The following is a 21,378-nucleotide window of genomic DNA, read 5'->3' on the forward strand; positions in this document are numbered from 1 at the left end:
ACTCCAACGACCGTCTCATCAAATAGCTTGCTGGATTATTTATTAATAAGTATTTCTTTCTTTTTTTTCAGAGATAAGTACTTCTTTCTTTATTTTAATTTTGAAATAGGTCTACAGTACTTGATTATTTGTGCCCGCGCAGATCTCGATAGTCCATCCAAGAGGCACCAGCTTTCATAGGACTAGTTAATTTATCGCCTACTTAGTTAAAGAGAGTAATTCTGCGAGTCTACAGCAAGTCAATTTGTTAATTAGCTCTACGAACGAATATCTCGTAGATGTGACTAATCTTGTTTAATTAATACAGTAATCTCCAAGCTAGCTGTGCATCCCGGAATTGTAAGTAAAAGCACCATTGGGATTCGCGAGAGATCCAACATTATAAAATTCACCGCGGTTGGTGGTGAGATAAAGTCTAGTCATTACCATCAGGCATCAGCTCCAGCTCTCCGTCAGTTACTGAGAGATCAAGGGAGAGACTGAGAGAGCAATGGCGGACCTCGCACTTGGGGCTGCCAGATCGGTGGTGAAGGGGACGCTGGCCAAGGTTCAGTCGGCGATCGAAACGGAGAAGAAGCTGCGGCAGGTTGCGCAGAGTGACCTGGCGTTCATTAACGAGGAGTTCCAGATGGTGCAGTCCTTACTGGAAGTTGTGGACGAGAGGCGCGCCAAGAACAAGGTGGTGAAAACCTGGGTGGGGCAAGTCCGTGACCTGGCCTACGACGTTGAGGATGGCATGGAGTTTGTCGCCCATCTGGACACCAAGCCCGACTGGTGGCACCGCTGGCTCCTGCCTTGCATGGCTCGGCCCCTGGATGAGGCGGTGGCCGAGTTGAAGCAGCTCAAGGCAAGGGTTGAGGCTGTGAGCAACAGGAACACTTGCTACAACCTTATCGGTGAATCAGGCTTCAAGCCCATCACACAGCAGCAGCTGGTGCCCAGTGCTGTCATGGGTGAAACATCATCCCTTGACATGCTTACTGAAATGAAGGCCAATGCAAAAATGCATCAAGACTTTGGTGTTCTCACCCAGTTAATCACAAATGAAGGCAATAATAATGCTCTTCGAGTGATCTGGGTCTGGGGGACGGGTGATGATCTTGGTTTCATGTCGATCGTCAGGAAGGCCTACCAAGCTCCGGATATCTGCCAAATCTTTCCATGCCGTGGCTGGTTTAAGCTGACACATCCTTTCAGTCCCCATGAGGTCCTACGGAGCTTGATGGCTCAGTTCTACACAAGCTCTTGCCTGCAAAATGGAGACGCTGCAGACGTAGGTGAACTGGCGAGTATGGAGGAGGCAGCAACGACGCAAGCCGGGCTCATCAATAATTTCATGAAGCAAGCAAATGAGAAGAGGTACCTAGTCGTCCTGGAAAATGTGTCCACCATGGGACAGTGGGATGCCATCCGGACGTACCTACCGGATAGCAACAATGACAGCTTGGTCATCATGTGCACGCAACAATGTGAAATTGCAAACATGTGCGTCGCAGATTCATACCGAGCGTTGGAGCTGAAGCACTACTCGGCATGTGTTCTCTTCAAGGAGGTAAGTTACTTTAGGAAAAAAAGAAAGGTTACGTACTCTTAAGCTAGTTCCTGTGCATTGTATTATTCTACATTTTTCAAGGTTGCCACATCATGCAAATGAAAATATGGTACAACTCACCCAAAGTATAGTAATATCTTGATGTTGTTGTTTAGGCTATTCCCCGGGTTTCATTGCACTTTTTCCAATAGTGCCATGTCGTATAAGGATATTTTAGGTGGTGAAACACGGTCTCCCAAAGTTCCAATGCATCGTTTTCATTTCACGATCTCATAGGCTAGCCAAAATATTTAATTGTGAGGCATGTTATTGGACGCAATAGAATGAAATGAAACTCTCTAGCCCCACTTATTGTCATTGTCTTGGAAACAATGTATACTCAGTTTCACCTTCACCCTAATGAAACCCATTCCCTCTCTTTCTCTATAATTATCTTGTCATGTCATCATAGATGATGGTATATCATCCTATTTAATATGCATGAAGGTTACACTAGGTATGGCCAACCCGGTCAATTATTGCATGAGTTGTGTCTATGATAATGGGATCAAAGAGCACACATGATGTTATGGATGCATTCTTTGGCAGGAAGTTCTCTCGCAAGAAGAAGCAGAGTTCTTCCTGAGTCCTGTTTGGTCGGTTTGTTTAGATATTTGTTTAGGAAGTTGTTTGGATTACGATTGGGAGAGATAAGTTGTTAGGATTCAGTTGTTAGAGATAGAGTTGAAAAGGAGTTGTAAGCCTGCGAGATTGTAATTGTGCCAACCCTATATATATACGAGGGGAAGGCAATCAGGGAAAGCAAGCAAGAATTAAACCTAATCAACTCAAAGCCTCACGTCGAGAGGGCGACTTTCGTTTATCTCGTGCCTAATTACTTTCTATCCCTTGCTAAACCAACGCCCATATCACATGATTTTTTTAGTCTTGGATACTGAGCACAAGCTTCTCTTCAGATGCATGCCGTGTCACCCAAAAATCTTATGTCGAACTTATTTGATGCCCATGATATAATAAACTGGAATTAGCCTTAGTTCTCTTTGACAGTAATTTGTGGAAGCGAACATGTGATCTTGGCAATGTACGACTAGTCAGCAAGACATCAAGTCTTTGACTTGGTTTCTGTGTTCATTAGTTTTAGAGTCTGAATGCTCCGTGAAGACTTGGTTTCGGATAAATTCTGTCTACGAATGTGCATACATGTCTGTACGCCTACCATATTGTTCTCCCTGTAAAAGGATATAGTAGTACTAGATATCTTCGTCCAAAGGTATAGATTGCTCCACGCCACAAAATGGTCACTTGAGTTATTGCAAAACAGTCGATGTTTCACTGACGTGACCAAAATGGTCACTTTGTTAACATCTGTTCCTCGTTACTAAAATTTCTTCCCACATCCCTCTCTTACAAAAACTCTCTTTCAACCCTCTCCTGACAACCTGAATTACATCCTATTTACAGGCTCCTCAGTACAATGAGGATGAACGGAGATACAAGGGTGACGGAGAGGATGAAATGAAACACGGAGGTGGCCTTAAGCACTTCCACAGAATGCCCACACTTAGAATTGATGCTGCCCGTGGATGGCTGGAGCAATTTTCCCTTGTTGGACGTGAGTCACTGAGGAATCAACTTGGTAACTTCGTGACCAAGGGAAGGTTTGGAGGTTGGCAAGTGATGTCTGTGTGTGGGATACCGGGCGTTGGGAAATCAGCTCTTGTGAAATACTGGTACTATGAACGGATGACTAAACGCGACGTACTGTTTGACAAGTACAGTTGGCTCCATGTGTCGCAACCTTTCAATTTAAGGAAGTTCTGTCAGAGTTTACTGCCAGACCTACATTCAGAATCTTCTCAAGCCTCGGGAGCCGAAGACCCCATTGGAACGTGCAGTACGATCCTGAAAGAACACCGGTGCCTTGTCGTTGTTGATGACCTACACTCCGACGAAGAATGGGACTTGATACGGCCTGTCTTAGCACATAAAAACTCCCGAAATGTTGTCATCGTCATTACAAATGATGCGAGCATGGCCATGCGTTGTGCAGATAATGAAGAGCTCGTTCTTAACGTCAAATGTCTAGAACGAGATGCTGCCATTGATGTCTTCAAAAAAGAGGTGGGTTTACTCGCAGGATACGCTTTCTCTGCCATGTTCATTTCTGTCTAAATTGCTGCTTGTATGTCACTGCAAACTTAACATATCATGCATGGGTTCCATTCTTTTCCTTTTTACTCATGAAGGATACGAAACTGCATCATACTACTATCTCACCCATGATTATTGTGTTGGTCTAAATTCTGTTATACTAATCCAGTACTGTGACCTAGTGAGAGATGGATGTCTTTTAAGAATTCTGGCTTTTAAAACTTGAGAAAGAAAATTGCACTAAGGATAGATAAAATTAGCATGAGACTGAATGGTATCAACTATTGCCCTTTCAATATTATGCATTCATCAAGTGTGTGTGTTTCCTGTTCACATTTCGTTTTTTGTGTTTCAGACACTAAAATTTCAATTGCACAATACCAACGATGATTAATTCTTATATTGCTTGAAATATAGGTGCATCGGAGGAATCCATACTCCGGTTTGATTGGTAGCGCATATTGTGATGAGATAGAAGAACTTATTTTAAAGTGTGGCGGAATCCCAAAAGTAATAGTTGCTATAGTTGATGTTTTGGCAACAAAGACAGTTACCGCTTTCAGTAGCGCAAGAAATTTAAATGCCCGATTTATCCCAGAACTGGAGAGCAACCCAGATTTGTCTGACAGTGTCCGAGGAATATTCAGTTGGATGGATTCCTTCATTCGTACCTGCCCAGATTACCTCAAGCAATGTCTTTTGTACCTCTCAATTTTCCCACGGCAACAAACCATTCGAAGGAGGCGTCTAGTGAGGCGGTGGATCGCAGAGGGTTACTGCATGGACACTGAATCTAGCTCTCTGGAGGAGAGAGCGGAGTGGTCCTTCTCCAAGCTCGTTGATTTGAGTATGATCCAACAGCCACCACATTCAGCCATTGATGTACTCAATTACAGAATGATTTTCTGCCAGGTGAACAACTTCGTTGGTGAGTACATCTTCTCACAGCCAATGGAAGAGAAGCTCGTGCTTCAACTGAAGGGCAGTTGCCCCCTAACCACTCAAAGCACAGGGCGTCACCTTGTCATAGACAGAAGCTGGGACAGAGACATGATTGTCTTCAAGAACATCAACTTCTCGAGGCTACGGTCCATGACAGTGTTTGGGGAGTGGAGATCATTCTTCGTCTCTGGAACTGAAAGTATGAAAGTGCTTCGGGTGCTTGATCTGGAGGATGTGACTGGTGTGACAGATAAAGACCTCGAGCAGATGGTGAAGCTGCTGCCTCGCCTCAAGTTCCTTTCCCTGCGGAAATGCACAGACATCCATAATCTGCCAAGCTCACTGGGTGTTCTGAGGCAGCTCGAGACTCTGGATGTCAGACACACCTCCATAGTCACCATGCCAGTGACCATCGCGAAGCTAAAGAAGCTGCAGTATCTCCGCGCTGGAACAGTTATGCCGACAGAGGAACGACAAACAGCAAGCAGTTCGTCCAGATTGTCTGAATTAAGAAGACGTCAACAAGTAGAAGGTGTTAAGGTGGCTACCGGGATTGAGAAACTGACAGCATTGCACACACTTGGCGTCGTGAACGTCGGTGATGCAGGAGGGAAGGCCATCCTGAAAGAACTAAGGAAGCTCACCCAATTACGCAAGCTTGGAGTGTCCGGCGTCAACAAGAAAAATATCAATGAGTTCTGTTCTGCCATCTCATGCCATGTTCATTTGGAATCCCTTTCAGTGCGGCTGAGCAAGGATTATCATGACCGTTTGAATGACACCAAGTTATCTCCAGAGAACCTTCAGAGCCTTACGCTGTTTGGGTTCGTCCAAGGGCTGCCTGCATGGATTGGAGGTCTTCACAAGCTCACAAAGTTGGATTTGGAGATAACCATATCAGCAAAAGTTGACATACATGGTGTCCTTGGGAGGATAATACAGCTATGCATTCTGCGTCTCCATGTCAAGTTGCTTAACGATGATGACAATGTGCGGCTTGATTTTCGTGTAGAGATGAATCAAGTAGAGGCCCGCTGTTATATGAATGTTAAGATCCTCGATATTGCCTGCAGCAGTTCCACGTTACATGTGTCCTTTGGATCAAAAGCAATGGAAAATCTTGAGGTGCTGACGGCTCGTTGCTCTAGTGGGTCCACACTGCAGTTCTCTGGGCTAAAGGATCTCGCTATACGCAGACTCAAGGAAGTTCGGCTTGTGGGTTTCCATGATGACAACATACTTGAGATAAGGACTCAACTCGGGGAGCATCCAAACAAACCTTTGGCGGTGAAGGAACAAGTTTCCTCGCGTCGTCCTCATCGATATTCAACTTGAGACGGTATTTTTTTTTTAGGCATAGGCATCTGAAAGACTACATGGCATTGTGCCGTTCATTCCCCTTAATTTCCATGCCTCCTACTTGATCCCGTCAGGCAAATATCCAATCTTACCTCCTACTTGATCCAGTCAGGCAAATATCCAATGCAACCATCATGCCTAACGGGCACTGAACTATATGCTGCTTCATTTATGGTCGTGATTATAATAGCTACTTCTACTATGTGTATTTCCTATGTATAGCTAGCTGCCTCGCTTATGTACTCTGTTCTGAAAACCGAATGGTGTGTTGATGTATGCATATGTGTTTACTAGGACTGGACCAGCCACGCGCAAATAGTGATTTTATTGGGCTGGCTTCGACTCAAAATCACGAGTATATTCTGATTTCGCGGTGTAATACTTATGTTCCCTTTGGTTCGTTGCCTGAGGTGTAGCGAACTGGCGATGTACTATAAAAAGAAATTGCAAAATTGTAATACGTACCTCTCATCTCGACCTTTGCCGTTGCCTTTTTCCCCTTCCAATCCATCTCCAGTCTTCGTTCTTCATTGTCGCAATCGCGGGCTCGCGGCGCCTGCCACTGCCATGCCGGTCACCTCCGTGCGCTCTCCGCGGTGCGCCCGCCGCCCCCTGGTGCGCACACGCATGGCGCCTCCCGCGCTGCGCACGCCGCCTTCGCCCGAGGCCCGGCCCGCTCCGTGCCTCCGCCCCCGCGGACCGCGGCTCCAGTCTTCGGCCGTCGCCCCGTTGGCGGCCGGCGGCGACGCGTCCAAGGAGGGTTTGCGGCAATGTTTGCGACTGTGTCACGGTGGCGGGCTGGAACCAAAGCGATGTTTGCTCGTAGCTCCTCGATAACTGGACTTGGCCCAAACAAGCTCTCTCACAGCCCAAATAACGGTTCGGCCCGACGCCACTTTCTTTCTGCCGTCTCTTCCCTCAGCCTGGCAGCTTCAACCCTAAAAAGAAAAAAAAAAACCTTGGCAGCTTCGGGCTCCGATGAAATCATGGAGTGGGGAAGGGTAGCACTCGTAGAGAAATAGGTATGTCGAGCACAGCATCCTACTTTGCCATACTGCCCTGGGGTCCTGTTCGTTATGTAATTTTCTGGTGATGGGGTGGTGGCTGATCGGGTTGGTTCCCATGGCTTAACTCTCTATGTTAAATCAATTGCTAAGACCTAAAACTTTAAATGTTTTACTGTAGATAAATGGAAACTTCACTTTTTTAGAGGGTACAATAAGGAGGCACACGACCTACGCACTCCACACACGCGCGCGTGCGCGTCCATACACATGCTTATGGAAGAGATTGAGACGTCTATACCTCCAGCACGCGGGAAAAGCACAGTACCACTGAACACGCACGTGTGTGCACCCAAGAGAATTCGGAACTAATCCTATGCGTCAAGGGAAAACCCACCTTGAGCCCAAAAAATAGCATTACGAAAGTATGTACTCATGTGTTAATCTGTTTCATCTTAAACAAAGCTGGTTTTTAGTATGCGTTTTAGTGGAGATGTTTTTTTGTCATTTGTCAGATGATACTTTTTTCTAGGAAAGTTTGTCTGATGCATCATATTGTGGACCCACGAGTTAGACTCCATTTTTTACAACTACATCATATTTTTAATAATTTGTTTAATTTATTATATCACAAATCCGCCTTCAACAAATACTAGAGTTGATATATTTGAAGATTACTCCTCCATTTTTAATATATAAACTAATGATTTTGTCTTGAACAACATCATGTAATTAAAGAAAAGGAGTACTTCGCAGCTAAGTTACGTATACATGTATGTCATATATGCTTTTACGTCTTGTACTCCTCACCAGACCAGCATAATAACCTTCCTATTTGTGGCCCCATTTCATTTTGCACTGCAGGATGGCAAATGGTATCCAATGGTGTCCACATACATTTTGTTTTGAGTAATCCATCCTCCGTACATATGTATGTCCGCCTAAGCACAACTGAAAGCTCATCTCGATCAGTAGGTTAATCTTACTGTCTTCAGGTGTTCATGATCAAATTCTAAAATCCTGCATTATTCTTGTACCACCTATCCTGTATTATAAATCTGATTTATATTTTTGTTCTTTTTGTAGTGAACAACACATTATTGCGCATGGTCAATCCAGATTATTTGATGAAAAAACCATCATCTGGATGGACTAGCGTGCAAAATAGAAGCGAATTTTCTTCATAATTGATCTGAACTGTATATATCAACTAGTGCTTTTGGGTTAACTTTTACACCTTTCACCCTCTGAATTTTTACCATAAGTAGCCAGATAGGAGAAAGAATATTGACGTACTTGTCATGATCAACTGAAGAAAGCTGAAGTTGGCGAACATTTCAACTCTATGGTCTGTTCTACCATTTTCATGCGTCATCTATATAAAGATGGCAGTTTCTTTTCACTATCATCACAGCACAAATGGAAGCCATATCCCCTTTCTATCTATGCACTACATGCAGACAGCCATGAGCTAGTTTTCATTTTTTTTTTTGGTTTGGGTGTGAAACTAGCAGGTGGCCAATCATACGTGGGTAATAAGAACGGACAACCGTACTAGTACAATTATTTACTTTTGGTTAATGAAAGATTTTTCTAAAAACCAACTAGCATGTTTACACAGTTCTGATGAACCCAAGTTTTGTGCTTTTGCTCACATGCTTGCTCTCTGTGTGCACATATGTATGTGCTCAGAAATGGCACTGTAAACACTTCAAACATGAACATGAATAGCCACTTATGAAAGTTCATTAATGTTTCTTCCAAAAATTTACTTTAGCATTGCCAATTGAGACATGATGTCCCGCAATGGTAATGTCAGGATAACTAGTTGGCAATTTCTTTTTCTTCAATAGGACTGAATTGATTAGTCTATGAAAAAGGATTTAACACTTATCAGTTGGCTTCTCAAAATGTGGAAAGTGTTCTCTCCTGCACATGGACTAGAAGACATACAATAAATTCAAACAAATGGATCACATATAGTCATTTTTTTCTTTTGTGGAGAAACAAATGGATATACCTCAGGAATACATATCTGAAGGAATTTAAGATGCACCGACAAAAAGGAACACTGAAGTACGTACATTATTCCCTCGCAATAAAAAGAATCATATCACATCATGCATGATGCAAAATACTCCCTGCATCGAGCCAAGATTTTAGCTAACATAAAGTCAAATCCACGTAAAACACTAAACCTCTCAGAACTTGACACGCATGCGCAGATATGAACCCTAGCCAATCCATCATATGGGCAATTGAGCATCGCTCATCAAATGATTCTTGAAGGAAAAAAAAAAGGAATCTCATAAAAAAATTCCTGCCAAATTCAAGAGGATTTTTTTTTTGAAAAGGAGCTCAATAGGAAATTTCCTGCTTGCCAAAACGGGAGTAGTGCAGGCCAACCCCATCACCACCCCCATCCCATCTGAGCAAGCAGGTGGCATCATGCAGTCCCCATCAAGTCAAGCAAGCAAGCAACCCAGCCACTGCGATTCAATGTGCGCTAGCAGCAGCTAGCTAGGGTTTCCCGGGTCGTCACCTGCCATAAGCGGGAGGCGTCCCCCTCGTGGCCTCCGCGAGAACCTGCCCAGATCCGCAATGACGGAGGGGACCGGGCGGGGCCACGCCGTCAGAGGGCGGTTACAACTCCGCGTACACTGAGAGGACACTGAGCTCACCTCGACGTTGCTTTCCATGGTGCCTTGTGCGGCCATGCAGATCGGTGCTTGCCGCGCGCGAGAGAGCTCATGCTCATCAGATCACACGCCTCCTCGCACAGGCCCTCACTGCACAAGCCGCAACGAGAGGACGCATGATTAATTGTGCTGTGAAGTGCAGAGCCTGCATTGCAGCACTCCCATGCATATGAACCATGAGCGGGTAGCCTGTGTCTGATGATCTGAAGAATAAACGAGCCTGTTCGATCTGAAGATCGGGTGTGCGTCACAGGGCTCGTGCATCTGTGCAGGAACGCATCATGGTATATGCAGAGATGTGAAAGAAGCGTATGCATGTATCATATATGCGTGGACCGGTCGTGCTCATGATTTTGGGTGTTTCTCTCACTCGCTTTGACTCGTTTGAGTGGCTCTCAGTCTCAGGTAATCAGGCCCCTGTATGTAAACACACATGAGATATACTTAGTGTTTCTAATCCCTCACTAACGTTTGATAGATTGCCTTATGGTTATGCGTTATACTAATAATAACTCAAAATATTCTAGCGATGGAATTTCATCGTGAATCATTTATGCTTGCCTGCTTTAAGATATGATGACTAATCGAACAATCTCAATCTTTGGGGGAAAAGAGTTTACACCGCAGTGGTAAAAGCAAATTCCTGAAAAGGTTTTTGACACCCATCTATGCTCATATAGTTTGGTGAAGTTGTGGTTGCAAGCGGACGGGTGCTCCCATCGTGGGCGCCACCTGCCCAAGCTCGAACCCGGTGTGTCGCACTAATAAAATCCCCCTTCTAGCGCGACCAGGGTTTGGAGGGTTTTTTCGCGGCCGAAAGCCGATTACACTTCCTGCTTCCTCTTAATGAAAAACCGTGGGGACAGTCTTCCCCCACCGGCCACGTTTTTTTACGTTGTGGTTGCAAAACAAACTGATAAGGTGTTCAAAGGTAAGGTAGAGGTGATTTCAAGCGTGATCAATGACGTCATTGAGGAGGTGCAGTGCTGGATTGTCGCGATGGCGAGCATGGTTGGCTTGTCGTTTTTAACCTCTCCAAACGGCTAGTTTTTGTTGTGCTAGTTGTAGGCCGTTTCTTCTTTTTCCTTACGCTGTAACTTTTTCCGCACTTTGGTGCGAGATCGCGGTGCGTTATGTAAAACTCCTGTTCCTTTTTAATAAAAATGCTTGCCTTGGTAACTTCTCTGAGATAAAATATATATTCAATTTAATCTGTAGACTCTTTATGTACTTGGTAAATTTGTGCCAAACTAAAGCTTGGAAATATCAATACTAACCACATATACATAGCAGATGGCCAATCTGCAGCAAGCAAAAATAAAAAGCACATTAGTAAAAAAATTAGCATGTATCCATCACAGTCAAAGATAGGTCACTGCTGACGAGTGGCATTTCCTGTGGCAGAAGGGTAACTCGAGAGGCTGCCCGCGGCCACCCCTATGCACCTTGCTCTCCTTCTATAAATGTCTCTCCTTCTGCCCCTCCAGCCTTTGCCTTTCAAGCAAGCACCTCTACAAGGTATGCACCCCCATAGCTCTTAGTCCTCTCTCTCCCTCCCTAGCTCCCTCCATCTACTCCTCTCCGATTATTTCAAGAAAAATGTAGCCTTTTCTAGTTCTTCATCCTTCGCAATGAAACTAGATAAAATTTCTACTTCTGATTGCGCCCCCTTTTATGTGTTAGGTTTTCTTTGTGTGACTGCTAATAGGTTCATTTTGAGCTCATGCATATGCCTCATGCTACTTACTCCAAACAAGATTTTCAATTCGTGTTCGTCCATTACTGCGTTAACCCCTTTGTTTTCTGCTTCCTCATGCAGGCAAAAAGCGCTTTGCATCCTGATCTCCCTGGCAGATAGCTCTAGCGAGAGATCGACGTGCTGCTTGGATCAATCGTAGCCGGCCGGGTGCCATGGGTCGCGGGAAGATCGAGATCAAGAGGATCGAGAACTCTACGAACCGGCAGGTCACCTTCTCCAAGCGCCGGGGCGGGCTGCTCAAGAAGGCCAACGAGCTCGCCGTGCTGTGCGACGCGCGCGTCGGCGTCGTCATCTTCTCCAGCACCGGCAAGATGTTCGAGTACTGCAGCCCTGCCTGCAGGTTAGATCCACATCCCGAGCCGCCGATCGATTGGTCTCTTGTTTCTCAAACACAGTTCATTTCTTCAGGATTTTTCTGCCTTGTGTTTAGGGCTTTGCACAAGTACAATCAGTCACTGTCCTTTCAGATATTCCCTTGGTTTTTAATTTCCTGGCTCAAGAATTTCAGATCAATGATGATCCATATATGCGCAGATCTCATGAACGAATTCCCCCTTTTCTTTGATTCTCCCAGCGATCTGTATGTACAGAATAATGGAGTATATCCCTTGATTGTTTTTTTATTGTTTGCTGAATTGCAAAGAGTTCATGGTCAAAATAGGCATCACATATCCCCCTTCTGCTCTTTGTAATTTGTTGAGAACTAGCTAATTGCACACTTATTTTCACTACAAGAATTAGGAAGTTATGCTTCTTCTAACTGAGAATTTGGGAATTATTGATTGATCTTACATGGTGTACATAAAGCGTCTATTATGCGAGAAATTTGCATGATCCTATGTTCTCAAGTATCAATCTAGGAAAAATATATTAGCTACCTTTGTTTCCTCATCAGCTCTCATGATGCAAAAGTGAAGTGGTTTATTAAGCAAGTTAATCATATAAGCACTGAGACGGCAGATTAGAATGTGTGTACTCTGATTTCTTGGTTTAGCGTGTATTTTAACTTTTAAGTAGCCTATGAACCTAAGATCTTATAATCCGTGCAAAACCTGAAATTCCAGATCCATGTTGATGCTAGCAGTTAAATTAATCAAACAAAATTCCAGAGATGATAAATTCCATCGAGTAATTTTCTTACTGAGATTCATCATTAGCCACCGATGCTTAGCTATGATGAGTGCATCTGTAAATCGCATCCAGATAACTAAATTACAGACTTTCTGACATGCATACATATATGTTTGTTACGACGATGTTTGACAAAGTTAAATTCAATTTATCAGCTTGAAGGAGCTGATTGAGCAGTATCAGCACGCTACCAACACCCACTTTGAGGAGATGAACCAGGATCAGGTAGCTTGAACACCAAACAAATTAAGAACTACTAGTAATTTAACTGCTTATAATTTATACATGCACGCTGTATGACCAGTCCGAGTTTGTGCAGCAAGTATTTGTGGAGATGACGCAGATGAAGAACGAGATGGACAAGCTGGAGACGGGCATCAGGAGGTACAGCGGCGACGACCTCTCCTCCCTCACCCTCGACGACATCAACGACCTCGAGCAGCAGCTTGAGTACGCCGTCAACAAAGTTCGCGCAAGAAAGGTATTGCTGGTTGCGATTCTTGTCTTGGCACTAGTTCTATTCTATCACAGTCGTAAATACTACCACCTGAATAGAACTGATCATTGTCTGAATCCTTATACGACTCTTGCAGCATCAGCTCCTGAACCAACAGCTTGACAACCTGCGTCGCAAGGTAATCCACAATCCAACAACAGGCGTATACGCATGATCATATGAGTGATATCTGTCTGTTCTGAATGCAATTTGGTCTATCAATGGTCAGGAGCACATCTTGGAAGACCAGAACACCTTCCTGTACCGAATGGTACGTGATCCAGAAATGTTCTTCCTTCTGTTCTTCAAGCTTAATTGTATATATGTTGTGTTGTTCTGCTGCTCATGCATGATCGTGGATGTGATGGTGTTGTTTCAGATCCACGAGAACCAGCAGGCGGCGCTGGGCGCCGAGGTGAAGCTGGGGGAGATGGCGCCGCTGGCGATGCTGCCGCCGCCGGCGTTCGGGGCGCCGCACCCCGGCTGCTACTACGGCGGCGAGTCGTCGAGCACGGCGCCGCAGCTGCACCCCGACGTCGGGTTCCGGCTGCAGCCGGCGCAGCCCAACCTGCAGCAGGACCCGGCGTGCGGCGGCCTCCATGGCCACGGCCTGCAGCTGTGGTAAGCCGTCAGCCCAGCACCGCCATGCACACATCTGATCAATCAGGTGTGTATTTTTACATCATGAAGCATCAATTCATACTACCTGGCAAGATAGTTTTTTCTTTCTTTCTGCTTTTATCCTATAAATCTGTAGTTAATTCTTTCTTTGTTGCAGATGAACTGTCCATGGGGAAGGAGAAGACTATCATGCATGGCGGAAGAGGAGTCTGGGTGTTCTTCAGAGAGCTCATACATATCAGTGTTGGCATCTGAAAAGATATACATATGTATGTAGCAGTGTATCTGGGTAATTCAGTTGTGCGTCTAAGATATAGCAGCCTGATTGGTTGGACATGACGAACCTGGTGTGATTGAGCTAGTAGGTTTGTGAACCCTGTCAGTGCAATGGTAATAATAATAACAGTAATTATGGTCCAATTGAGTGTTTATATGAGTACGATGATATTTTTTTGAAACTGTGAGTATGGTGATTAGAATCATAGAGTGAGTATGACGATGATTAAAATCGTAGAGGGTGAAGTATTTTTTCCATAAGACGCAAGAGAGAAGTGCATCTTTGTGCTAAAGGAGAAAAGAAAGAGTTTGTTATACACAGTTTAACGAAGAGCACCTTACGCTCAGGCTGACCCCACGAGCTCCAGGAACCCCGCAAGGCGCAAAGGAGCAGCTGATGCCTGATGGGACCTTGTGTGTTCGTATCAAATTAAATGGCAAGAACAGCAAAGGTCCAGGATTTGAACAGTATGGCAAGCGGCGTGGATTCTCTAACTTGCTGAAGCAAAGTCACAAGTGACTTCCCCCTCTTGGATGCCACCCATTCTTCATCCAACGGTTGCTGTAGGTTTTAGCTTTTCTCAATGCATAACAGGAGAAAGAAATGTAAGCTGCTCTACAGCCGCTAGACACAATTTTCTCTCTATTGCAACCAGTTTCAGCAAAAAAGAAAAACAAATATTAAATAAATGGTTGGGTCATGCTGAAGAAATGCAACAAATGCAGCGTGACAAGCTAAATATTATGCATAATACAAATAAGTTGGCTATTGGTGGATGAAGCACTTGATTGGCTTGGTAAATAAATATAGGATTTTTTTTTGCATCTACTAGTATATTGGGAAATATATATAGTGTCCAGCCTTAGATTCAATACGATGAAGATTTGCTTAATGCTAGTTCAATAAAAAAAATCAAAGTGACATAGAACTTCAACAAGACATGAAATTGTTGAAATTACTAAACTGAAATGTTTGTTTAATTCTGGTTATTTGGAGTTTTTTTTTTGCGATCCTGGTTATTTGGAGTATGAAAGTGTTCAAAATGCTAAAGTCAAATACCTCATTAATTCTGCACTAAAACAAAGTGTTTGTATATGTCTTCGAACTAATTCCTGCATGTTTATAGTCTCCCTTCCGAGATGGGCTCGTTTCCCTGCTTAACTGGGCCTTTATTTGGGCTAAAACATCATCTAGGCTGACTTCTTGTGAGTTGAGGAAGCTAAAATCTTTAAACAGCCGTTGGATGGAGAATAAGTGACACCCGAGCAGGGGAAAGTCGCATATAATTTGCTTTTGCAAGTCAGAGAATCCACGCCGTACTGCAAGAGGTCTCTCCTCTTCGGCTTCTCCAGCTTTCTTCTTTAATTTCTTTCTTTATGTGAAAAGGAAAGCTTGACTTTGCAAGTGACCGAGTGAGCTCTTGCAGTCTTTTCTTGACGATCAGCTGTACATGCTCGCCTTCTTCTCCTTGCTCACCCTCTCAAGAAGGATGAAAGATCGCATTCCTGGGCATTTTTTGGTAAGTTGGGGGGGGGGGGGGGGTGTAAGGTATGCGTTTGCATTTTTTATAAGTATTTTTCTATACTGAAAGCATTAATACTCAATTTATCCTATATGCAAATTTCTGTTAATTATACGTACCATAAGCTATATATTTTGATGGCCGTGCTCCAGCTAGTCATTATGATGTGACAAAAAAAAATGTTTACCTCATGGCATAAAAAAAAATTTTACCCGGCCCACCCAAGGCCTGAAGCCCGAGCCGCTCTCGGCCCATAAAGCCGAAAATGGAGGCCCGCTAGCCTTACTCACAACAGTTTGCAGCCCAGAATAACCGGGAAACCTATCTAGCTACTTGCTTCTTGCGCGGTCGTGGTGGTGTGCGGCGTCGCCGTCTCCGGCCTCTTGGCGCCGCCCGCGGCACGGCCATGGTGGTGGTGCGGCGTCGCCGCGTCCTTCTTGATCATCTCGCGCGCTGGTCGATGGAAAAGGGCAAGCCCATGCCCATGGCGTCGCCGAACCACCGCAACGACCTTGTTGAGGTAGATAGTACTTTGTGGTTCAATGCATCACTCTGTGTTTTCTTTTCTGAAAGGAAGTTAATTTCATCTTCGGGTTGGATGTTTTTCAGATTCCGAGTGAGGAAACAAGCCGGCCCGGAGGCTCTGATCACGGCTTGCTACAGCGCTGCTCTGTTTAACTCATCCAAAGTTGGGAGCTTCAGGAAGCAGGCCAAGGACCTTTCAAGGCTTCTTCTCCTCCTCCAGGTCCAGGAAGGCCGCGGACCAGAGCAACTCTGCTTGATGCGAGGGTTCAGCTGGCTGCTCAGAGTGCACGCACTGATTTCAGCTTGCTTGATGAGAAGATCCTCTTGGGCTCTTGGCGCTCAGTTGTGTTGGTTCAGTTGAAATCACCAAAGTCTCCGGCACTGACTGTATTGCAGCCTTCTTCGCACTGCACACTTCAGTTGAGTATCTTCTGTCTTGTACGCATGTAAGGCTGATTTTGTTGTGCGTTTTTCTTCATACATACAGTGAGCTACTATGGATACCATGTCAATTGACTATTTTATGTCTGTGCTTCCGTGTCGTCCCTGATTTGAAAGAAAGTAACAATCCTGAAATCATCTCAAATTTGGTTCAAAGAATACAATTTTAATCATGCTATGCATGAGCTGGAGTGTCTAGGAGTAAATTGACTCTATAGGGCCATAGGGGTGTAGGGCGGCTTCTAATGGCTGACATTTCATCTAATGTCTAAACTGCTCATCACTTTCTAAGTTTCATTTGATGAAAGCAATCAGGCATGATTATTCTGTGTTTCCACCACAATGTGCTACTATGATTACCATGCAACTTAATTATTCGGTGTGCATAGTCCCAGGTCGAGACGTACATACCTTTTCTTTTAAGTTAATAAGAGAAGAGCTGCTGAATTTTCTCCAGTTTGTTCACGCAATAGTACTTGAATTGCGCTGTGCATAATAGTGTGAAGTTTTAGGGCTACAACTCTATCTACAGGAGGACTTATTCTGATTGACTCTCTGTCCAGGTTGGAATTGGAGATATGGATGCCACAAAAAGTTCTTCTCATGGGAAATGTTGATGTCAATGAAGCTGACCCTGAAGAAAACACTGCAATACTTGTGCCTCGGTGTTAGCTCAAGAACACAGGAGCCAAGGTATCCTCGCCTTAAAGCCTGCTCTGTTAACCGTTAAATTATAGCATAGGTCTTTAGCTCTTTCCAGTTCTACTTTAGTTATCTTTTGTCTTTCTGCAGGATTGTGTGGTTTCTGCTGAACAATGGTGCTGGAGTTTTCAGGGGGAAAAACGTACATTGTATTATGCCAGTAATAAAGTGTGTACACTTGCCTGAGATTTTCTGCTTTCTTCTATCAGATCATCAGTTCCCAATATCTCCACCTACCTCCAATATCAGCGAGGACTTGCCTCAGGTTGATGCAAGCAGCAAGAGCAATACTGAAAACCAGCAGGATGGTGATGCTTGCAGAAGTAGAAGCCAAAATGTTCCTGTATTCATAAGGCATTTTTCTGGATTGATTGTATTGACACTCAACATGGATGAATCTTCAGAACATATGATGAACTTGTATGAATAGAAGACGAAGACAAAAATCGCAAATAGGTATTTCTCAGATGGGCTGGAAAAAAAATCGAGACCGAGCGCACCTTACGGTTCTATGGGATAGCGCGAAATGCTAAAGTCCATCTTTGTGGCCGGCTGCTCGGGGGAAAGTAAGTTCAAGATAATGTTCTTGTGTCATTGTAGATCTTGCCTTTTTGTTAATGTTTTCTTTTCACTAATAGTAAAATTGTGTATATTTCAGGACTGATACCCTGGAGAATTACGTCAGTGATAATGGAGAGAACTTCTCAGTGGAGGTTACTTTACCAGATGGAAATGTTTCATTGGATATGACTAAGCTAGGATGCTTAATCCTATTAACTCCCTAAATGCTTCACGCATGCATTTGCTTAGTCCAAGAGCTGGAATGGAGACATTACAATGAATGATTTAAAGTAACCAGCATGGATGTGCAGAGGCGGAGCTTGGCCTGAGAAATAGGAGGCAGAGGCGGAGGATAGTTATGGCCAAGGTGGGCCATGGGCCCCCTGCTTTTGTATTTTCCCTTTGAGTAACAGTGATTTGTGCAACTTAATTAAGCACTTACCAGTAGAAATGGCCGTGCGTTGCTATGAATCTTACTTGCTCTCATGTTATTATTCACTTGTTCCTAATATGGACCCACACATGAAAATAAAAAAAAATTCACCGCTTAATCTTTGCTCTATCCATTCCTTAGGCGCCACCCGCATCTTGCCCCATCCTCGCCGTCGCCCAGGCGCTGTGCATCTTGCCGTCCTCACCGTCACCTAGGCAAGCGCTTGTCCTCCCGTGCCTAACCTCATTCCCGCTTCAAGCGCTAGGCCACAGCGCCTCTGGCCACCATGAGCAGGAGTGAGTTCTCCTCTTCTTCTCGTTTCCATCCACCTCCCTTCTATAATCCACTCCAAATCGTTCCAATCAAGTGCACAATCGAACCCCTAATTGCTAGATGTGGAGACCTTAGTTCCGAATCCAAAGGGGATGGACATCATTGATGAGAGGGGGGGGTGTGAGGTCCCTGCCTCTGCCCCTGTTTGCGTTGCCTACCGACTGCCGCTGCCCCCCCTCCTGGCGCCATGCCCTCGCTAGCACATGGCTCTACTTGGTTGACTGCAAGGAGGCACTCGGGTCCTTGTTTCCTTTCCCCTTCCTCCTCTCTCCTTCACCCCTTAGGTCCAGGTGGCGGGTAGGGCATGCAGTCCGAGGGAGCAGCTACCCGCCAGGGTGAGCGGCAGTAGTGCTTGGTGAGCGTGGGGTGGGTTGGCCACGCGAGCAACGGAATATATTGTCTTGCTAAATTTCTCACATGTTGACCAAAATAATTGAATCTTTCGCCATTAGAGAACTCAATCACCACATAATCATTATGTTACAAATATCTAGGAAATCATCTAAAACCCAAAAGATCCAGATCCGCGCATAAGCTACAATTTTCCTGACCAAGCATCCCGTGAATTATCCAATCAACCCCCCCCCCCCCCAAATCAGATTTGTAGAATATACAGAGGAAAGAGAGAAGAGCAGGGGTAGTAGAATGCGTTCGGTGAGGAGCTTCCAGGCCCAGCCATGGCCTCCTCCTTGAAGTAATTGCCGAAGGACCAGTTCCCGAGCATCTCAAAGAAGGTGTGGTGGTAGATGTCCTTCCCCACATCGTCGAGGTTGTTGCGCTTCCCCCCGGCACGGATGCACTTCTGGGTGTTGCAGGCGTGGCGAGCGGCGAGTCCGGGGCAGCCGTGCCGAGGAAGACCAGCTTGAACTGGTTCATCTCGGCATTGGCGAACAGCAGCGTGGGGTCGTCGACGGGGATCATAGGGCTCGACGGCCAACGGGTGTGCGACTTGGACTCGAAGTAGTCGACGAACGTCTTGTGGACCCAATTGGCTGGCCACTTCAGCGACGGCGACACCATCCGGGAAGTGATGGTGGATGCGGAGAAGGGGAAGGATAGGCGGATTGCGGCGGCGGGACTTTTTTGCAAAATCATCAAGACATATTCCAAGGACTGCGGGTTGATTATGAAAAAGTTGAATTTTTTTTTTTGCAAAACAACCATGACGGTTGGAAGAAACAACCACGCTTTAATATTAGGTAGAGATATTGCTAATTTCTTTTACTGAATGTTGTTGGCCCCCTCTGGATATTAGCTCAAGCTCCGCCACTGATAGGAGGGGCCAGTTCATGTAACTGACCAATTAATCACCATTGTACAGTAGCAAATTTACTGTTCAATTAGTGGAGAAATAGGGGGGGTTGGTGTGGCCTACCTTGTTGTCTACAAAGCTCTGCCCCTGTGGATGTGAGCATGAACCATAATCATTCTCCCAGCCTTGGTGACTTGGTGACCAAATCCTCTTTCCAACCAGAAAGTTGATCTACAGTCTGATTGATGATTGGCTGAAGTTGTTGCTTTGTCAGTTTGAAAGTCAACAGTTTTCACCCTCAGGTAGTCAAGTATATAGGCTTTTTTGGCATGGCTCTGGAGTGAACTCCAGCAAAAATTCCAGCCAAACACCCCAGCTCCAAAACTCCATAGAGCTGCCAACTCCATGGAGCTGTAGTGCAAATGGGGGTAGAGTTTTGGAGCATCTCTTTTGCAGCTCACAAACCACCCCTTTTGAACCTCCTCGTGGAGTTGGTGGGTAACCAACAATGCCACTAGTTACACAAAAAAAACGTTTCGCTTCTATTCCTCATGAGACACCCCCCCCCCCGCGCGCCACATCTCCCTCCCGCGCGCCTGTTCTCCCGCGACTTCTTTGTTCTGGGGCCCAACCCCATGCCGCTGGTAGGGTTTCCCTGCCGCCACCCACATCGACGTCCACCGTCCACCCCCACCGCCGACCGCCCGAGCCCCGCCCGACCGCTGATGGCCGCACGAAGCAGTAGTGGTGGCGGCGGTTGGGCGGCCACGCTTGCTCCCTCGGCATGGCCTACCTTGTTGTCCACCAAGCTCCGCCCCTGTGGATGTGAGCACGAACCAGAATCATTCTCCCAGCCTTGGTGACTTGGTGACCATATCCTCTTTCCAACCAGAAAGTTGATCTGCAATCTGATTGATGATTGGCTGAAGTTGTTGCTTTGTCAGTTTGAAAGTCAACAGTTTTCACCCTCGGGTAGTTAGGTATATAGGTCCTGTTTGGCATGGCTCTAGAGCTGAACTCCAGCAACTCCAGCAAAAATTCCAGCCAAACACCAGCTCCAAAACTCCATAGAGCTGTCAACTCCATGGAGCTGTAGTGCAAATGGGGGTGGAGTTTTGGAGCATCTCTTTTGCAGCTCCAAAACCACCTCTTTTGAACCTCCTCGTGAAGTTGGTGGGTAATTACCCACCGATACCACTAGTTACACAAAAAATGTTTTGCTTCTATTCCTCTTGAGACACCCCCCGCGCCACATCTCCCTCCCGCGCACCTGCCCCCCGTGACTTCTCTGTTCTGGCACCCAACCCCCTCCGCCGGTAGGGTTTCCCCGCCGCCACCCACACCGGCGGCCACCGTCCACCCCCACCGCCAGTTGCCTGAGCCCCGCTCGACCGCCAGCGGCTGCATGAAGCGGCGGTGGCGACAGTCGGGCAGCCGCGCCTGCTCCCTCGGCAGCTGTGCGAGCTCCCTCATGGGCGCGCCGTGGTCCCGTCGGGGGCGCCACCGTGGCCCCTCCCTCACGCCGCCAGCCGGCCGCTGTCCATTCAATCCTGCGATCCGTTGCAGCTTCAAATGGCTTGTTGATCTTTAATGTTCATGTCATTATGCTGATTATTAG

At 45.7% G+C, this 21,378-nt stretch overlaps 2 protein-coding genes and 1 long non-coding RNA gene across 4 annotated transcripts; all 3 read left to right on the plus strand.

Annotated features, from left to right (window-relative positions):
• Nucleotides 1-490: 490 nt before the first annotated feature.
• On the plus strand, nucleotides 491-5,980 carry LOC101753988. Its single transcript, XM_022827890.1, has 4 exons — nucleotides 491-1,552; nucleotides 3,014-3,218; nucleotides 3,603-3,673; nucleotides 4,616-5,980. Exons 1-4 carry the CDS (start codon nucleotides 491-493, stop codon nucleotides 5,978-5,980), a joined length of 2,703 nt encoding a protein of 900 aa, XP_022683625.1.
• A 5,544-nt stretch (nucleotides 5,981-11,524) lies between these two features.
• LOC101755574 (MADS-box protein ZMM17) lies at nucleotides 11,525-14,125 on the plus strand. The gene is made up of 7 exons (XM_022823692.1): nucleotides 11,525-11,806; nucleotides 12,753-12,822; nucleotides 12,917-13,078; nucleotides 13,191-13,232; nucleotides 13,323-13,364; nucleotides 13,473-13,760; nucleotides 13,872-14,125. Exons 1-6 carry the CDS (start codon nucleotides 11,619-11,621, stop codon nucleotides 13,716-13,718), a joined length of 750 nt encoding a protein of 249 aa, XP_022679427.1. The 5' UTR covers nucleotides 11,525-11,618; the 3' UTR covers nucleotides 13,719-13,760; nucleotides 13,872-14,125.
• Nucleotides 14,126-15,864: 1,739 nt separating this feature from the next.
• LOC101755981 lies at nucleotides 15,865-18,213 on the plus strand. 2 transcript variants are annotated; one of them, XR_002677111.1, is made up of 5 exons: nucleotides 15,865-16,033; nucleotides 16,123-16,484; nucleotides 17,043-17,172; nucleotides 17,272-17,747; nucleotides 17,840-18,213. It is a non-coding gene; the product is annotated as an uncharacterized LOC101755981 (long non-coding RNA). The 2 variants fall into 2 exon arrangements; XR_214443.4 differs by having other exon boundaries at nucleotides 16,123-16,457.
• Nucleotides 18,214-21,378: the final 3,165 nt, after the last annotated feature.

Source organism: Setaria italica, chromosome I (assembly GCF_000263155.2).
Source record: "Setaria italica strain Yugu1 chromosome I, Setaria_italica_v2.0, whole genome shotgun sequence".
NCBI lineage: Eukaryota > Viridiplantae > Streptophyta > Magnoliopsida > Poales > Poaceae > Setaria > Setaria italica.

Excerpts from the sequence above, each read along its gene's own strand:
- LOC101755574 (XM_022823692.1), top strand. The coding sequence starts at position 11,619 with ATGGGTCGCGGGAAGATCGAGATCAAGAGGATCGAGAACTCTACGAAC. Across the intron at positions 13,233-13,322 it reads TTGACAACCTGCGTCGCAAG|GAGCACATCTTGGAAGACCA; the intron begins GTAATCCACAAT and ends ATCAATGGTCAG. Across the intron at positions 13,365-13,472 it reads ACACCTTCCTGTACCGAATG|ATCCACGAGAACCAGCAGGC; the intron begins GTACGTGATCCA and ends GTGTTGTTTCAG.
- LOC101753988 (XM_022827890.1), top strand. The coding sequence starts at position 491 with ATGGCGGACCTCGCACTTGGGGCTGCCAGATCGGTGGTGAAGGGGACG. Across the intron at positions 1,553-3,013 it reads CATGTGTTCTCTTCAAGGAG|GCTCCTCAGTACAATGAGGA; the intron begins GTAAGTTACTTT and ends TCCTATTTACAG. Across the intron at positions 3,674-4,615 it reads TTGATGTCTTCAAAAAAGAG|GTGAACAACTTCGTTGGTGA; the intron begins GTGGGTTTACTC and ends ATTTTCTGCCAG.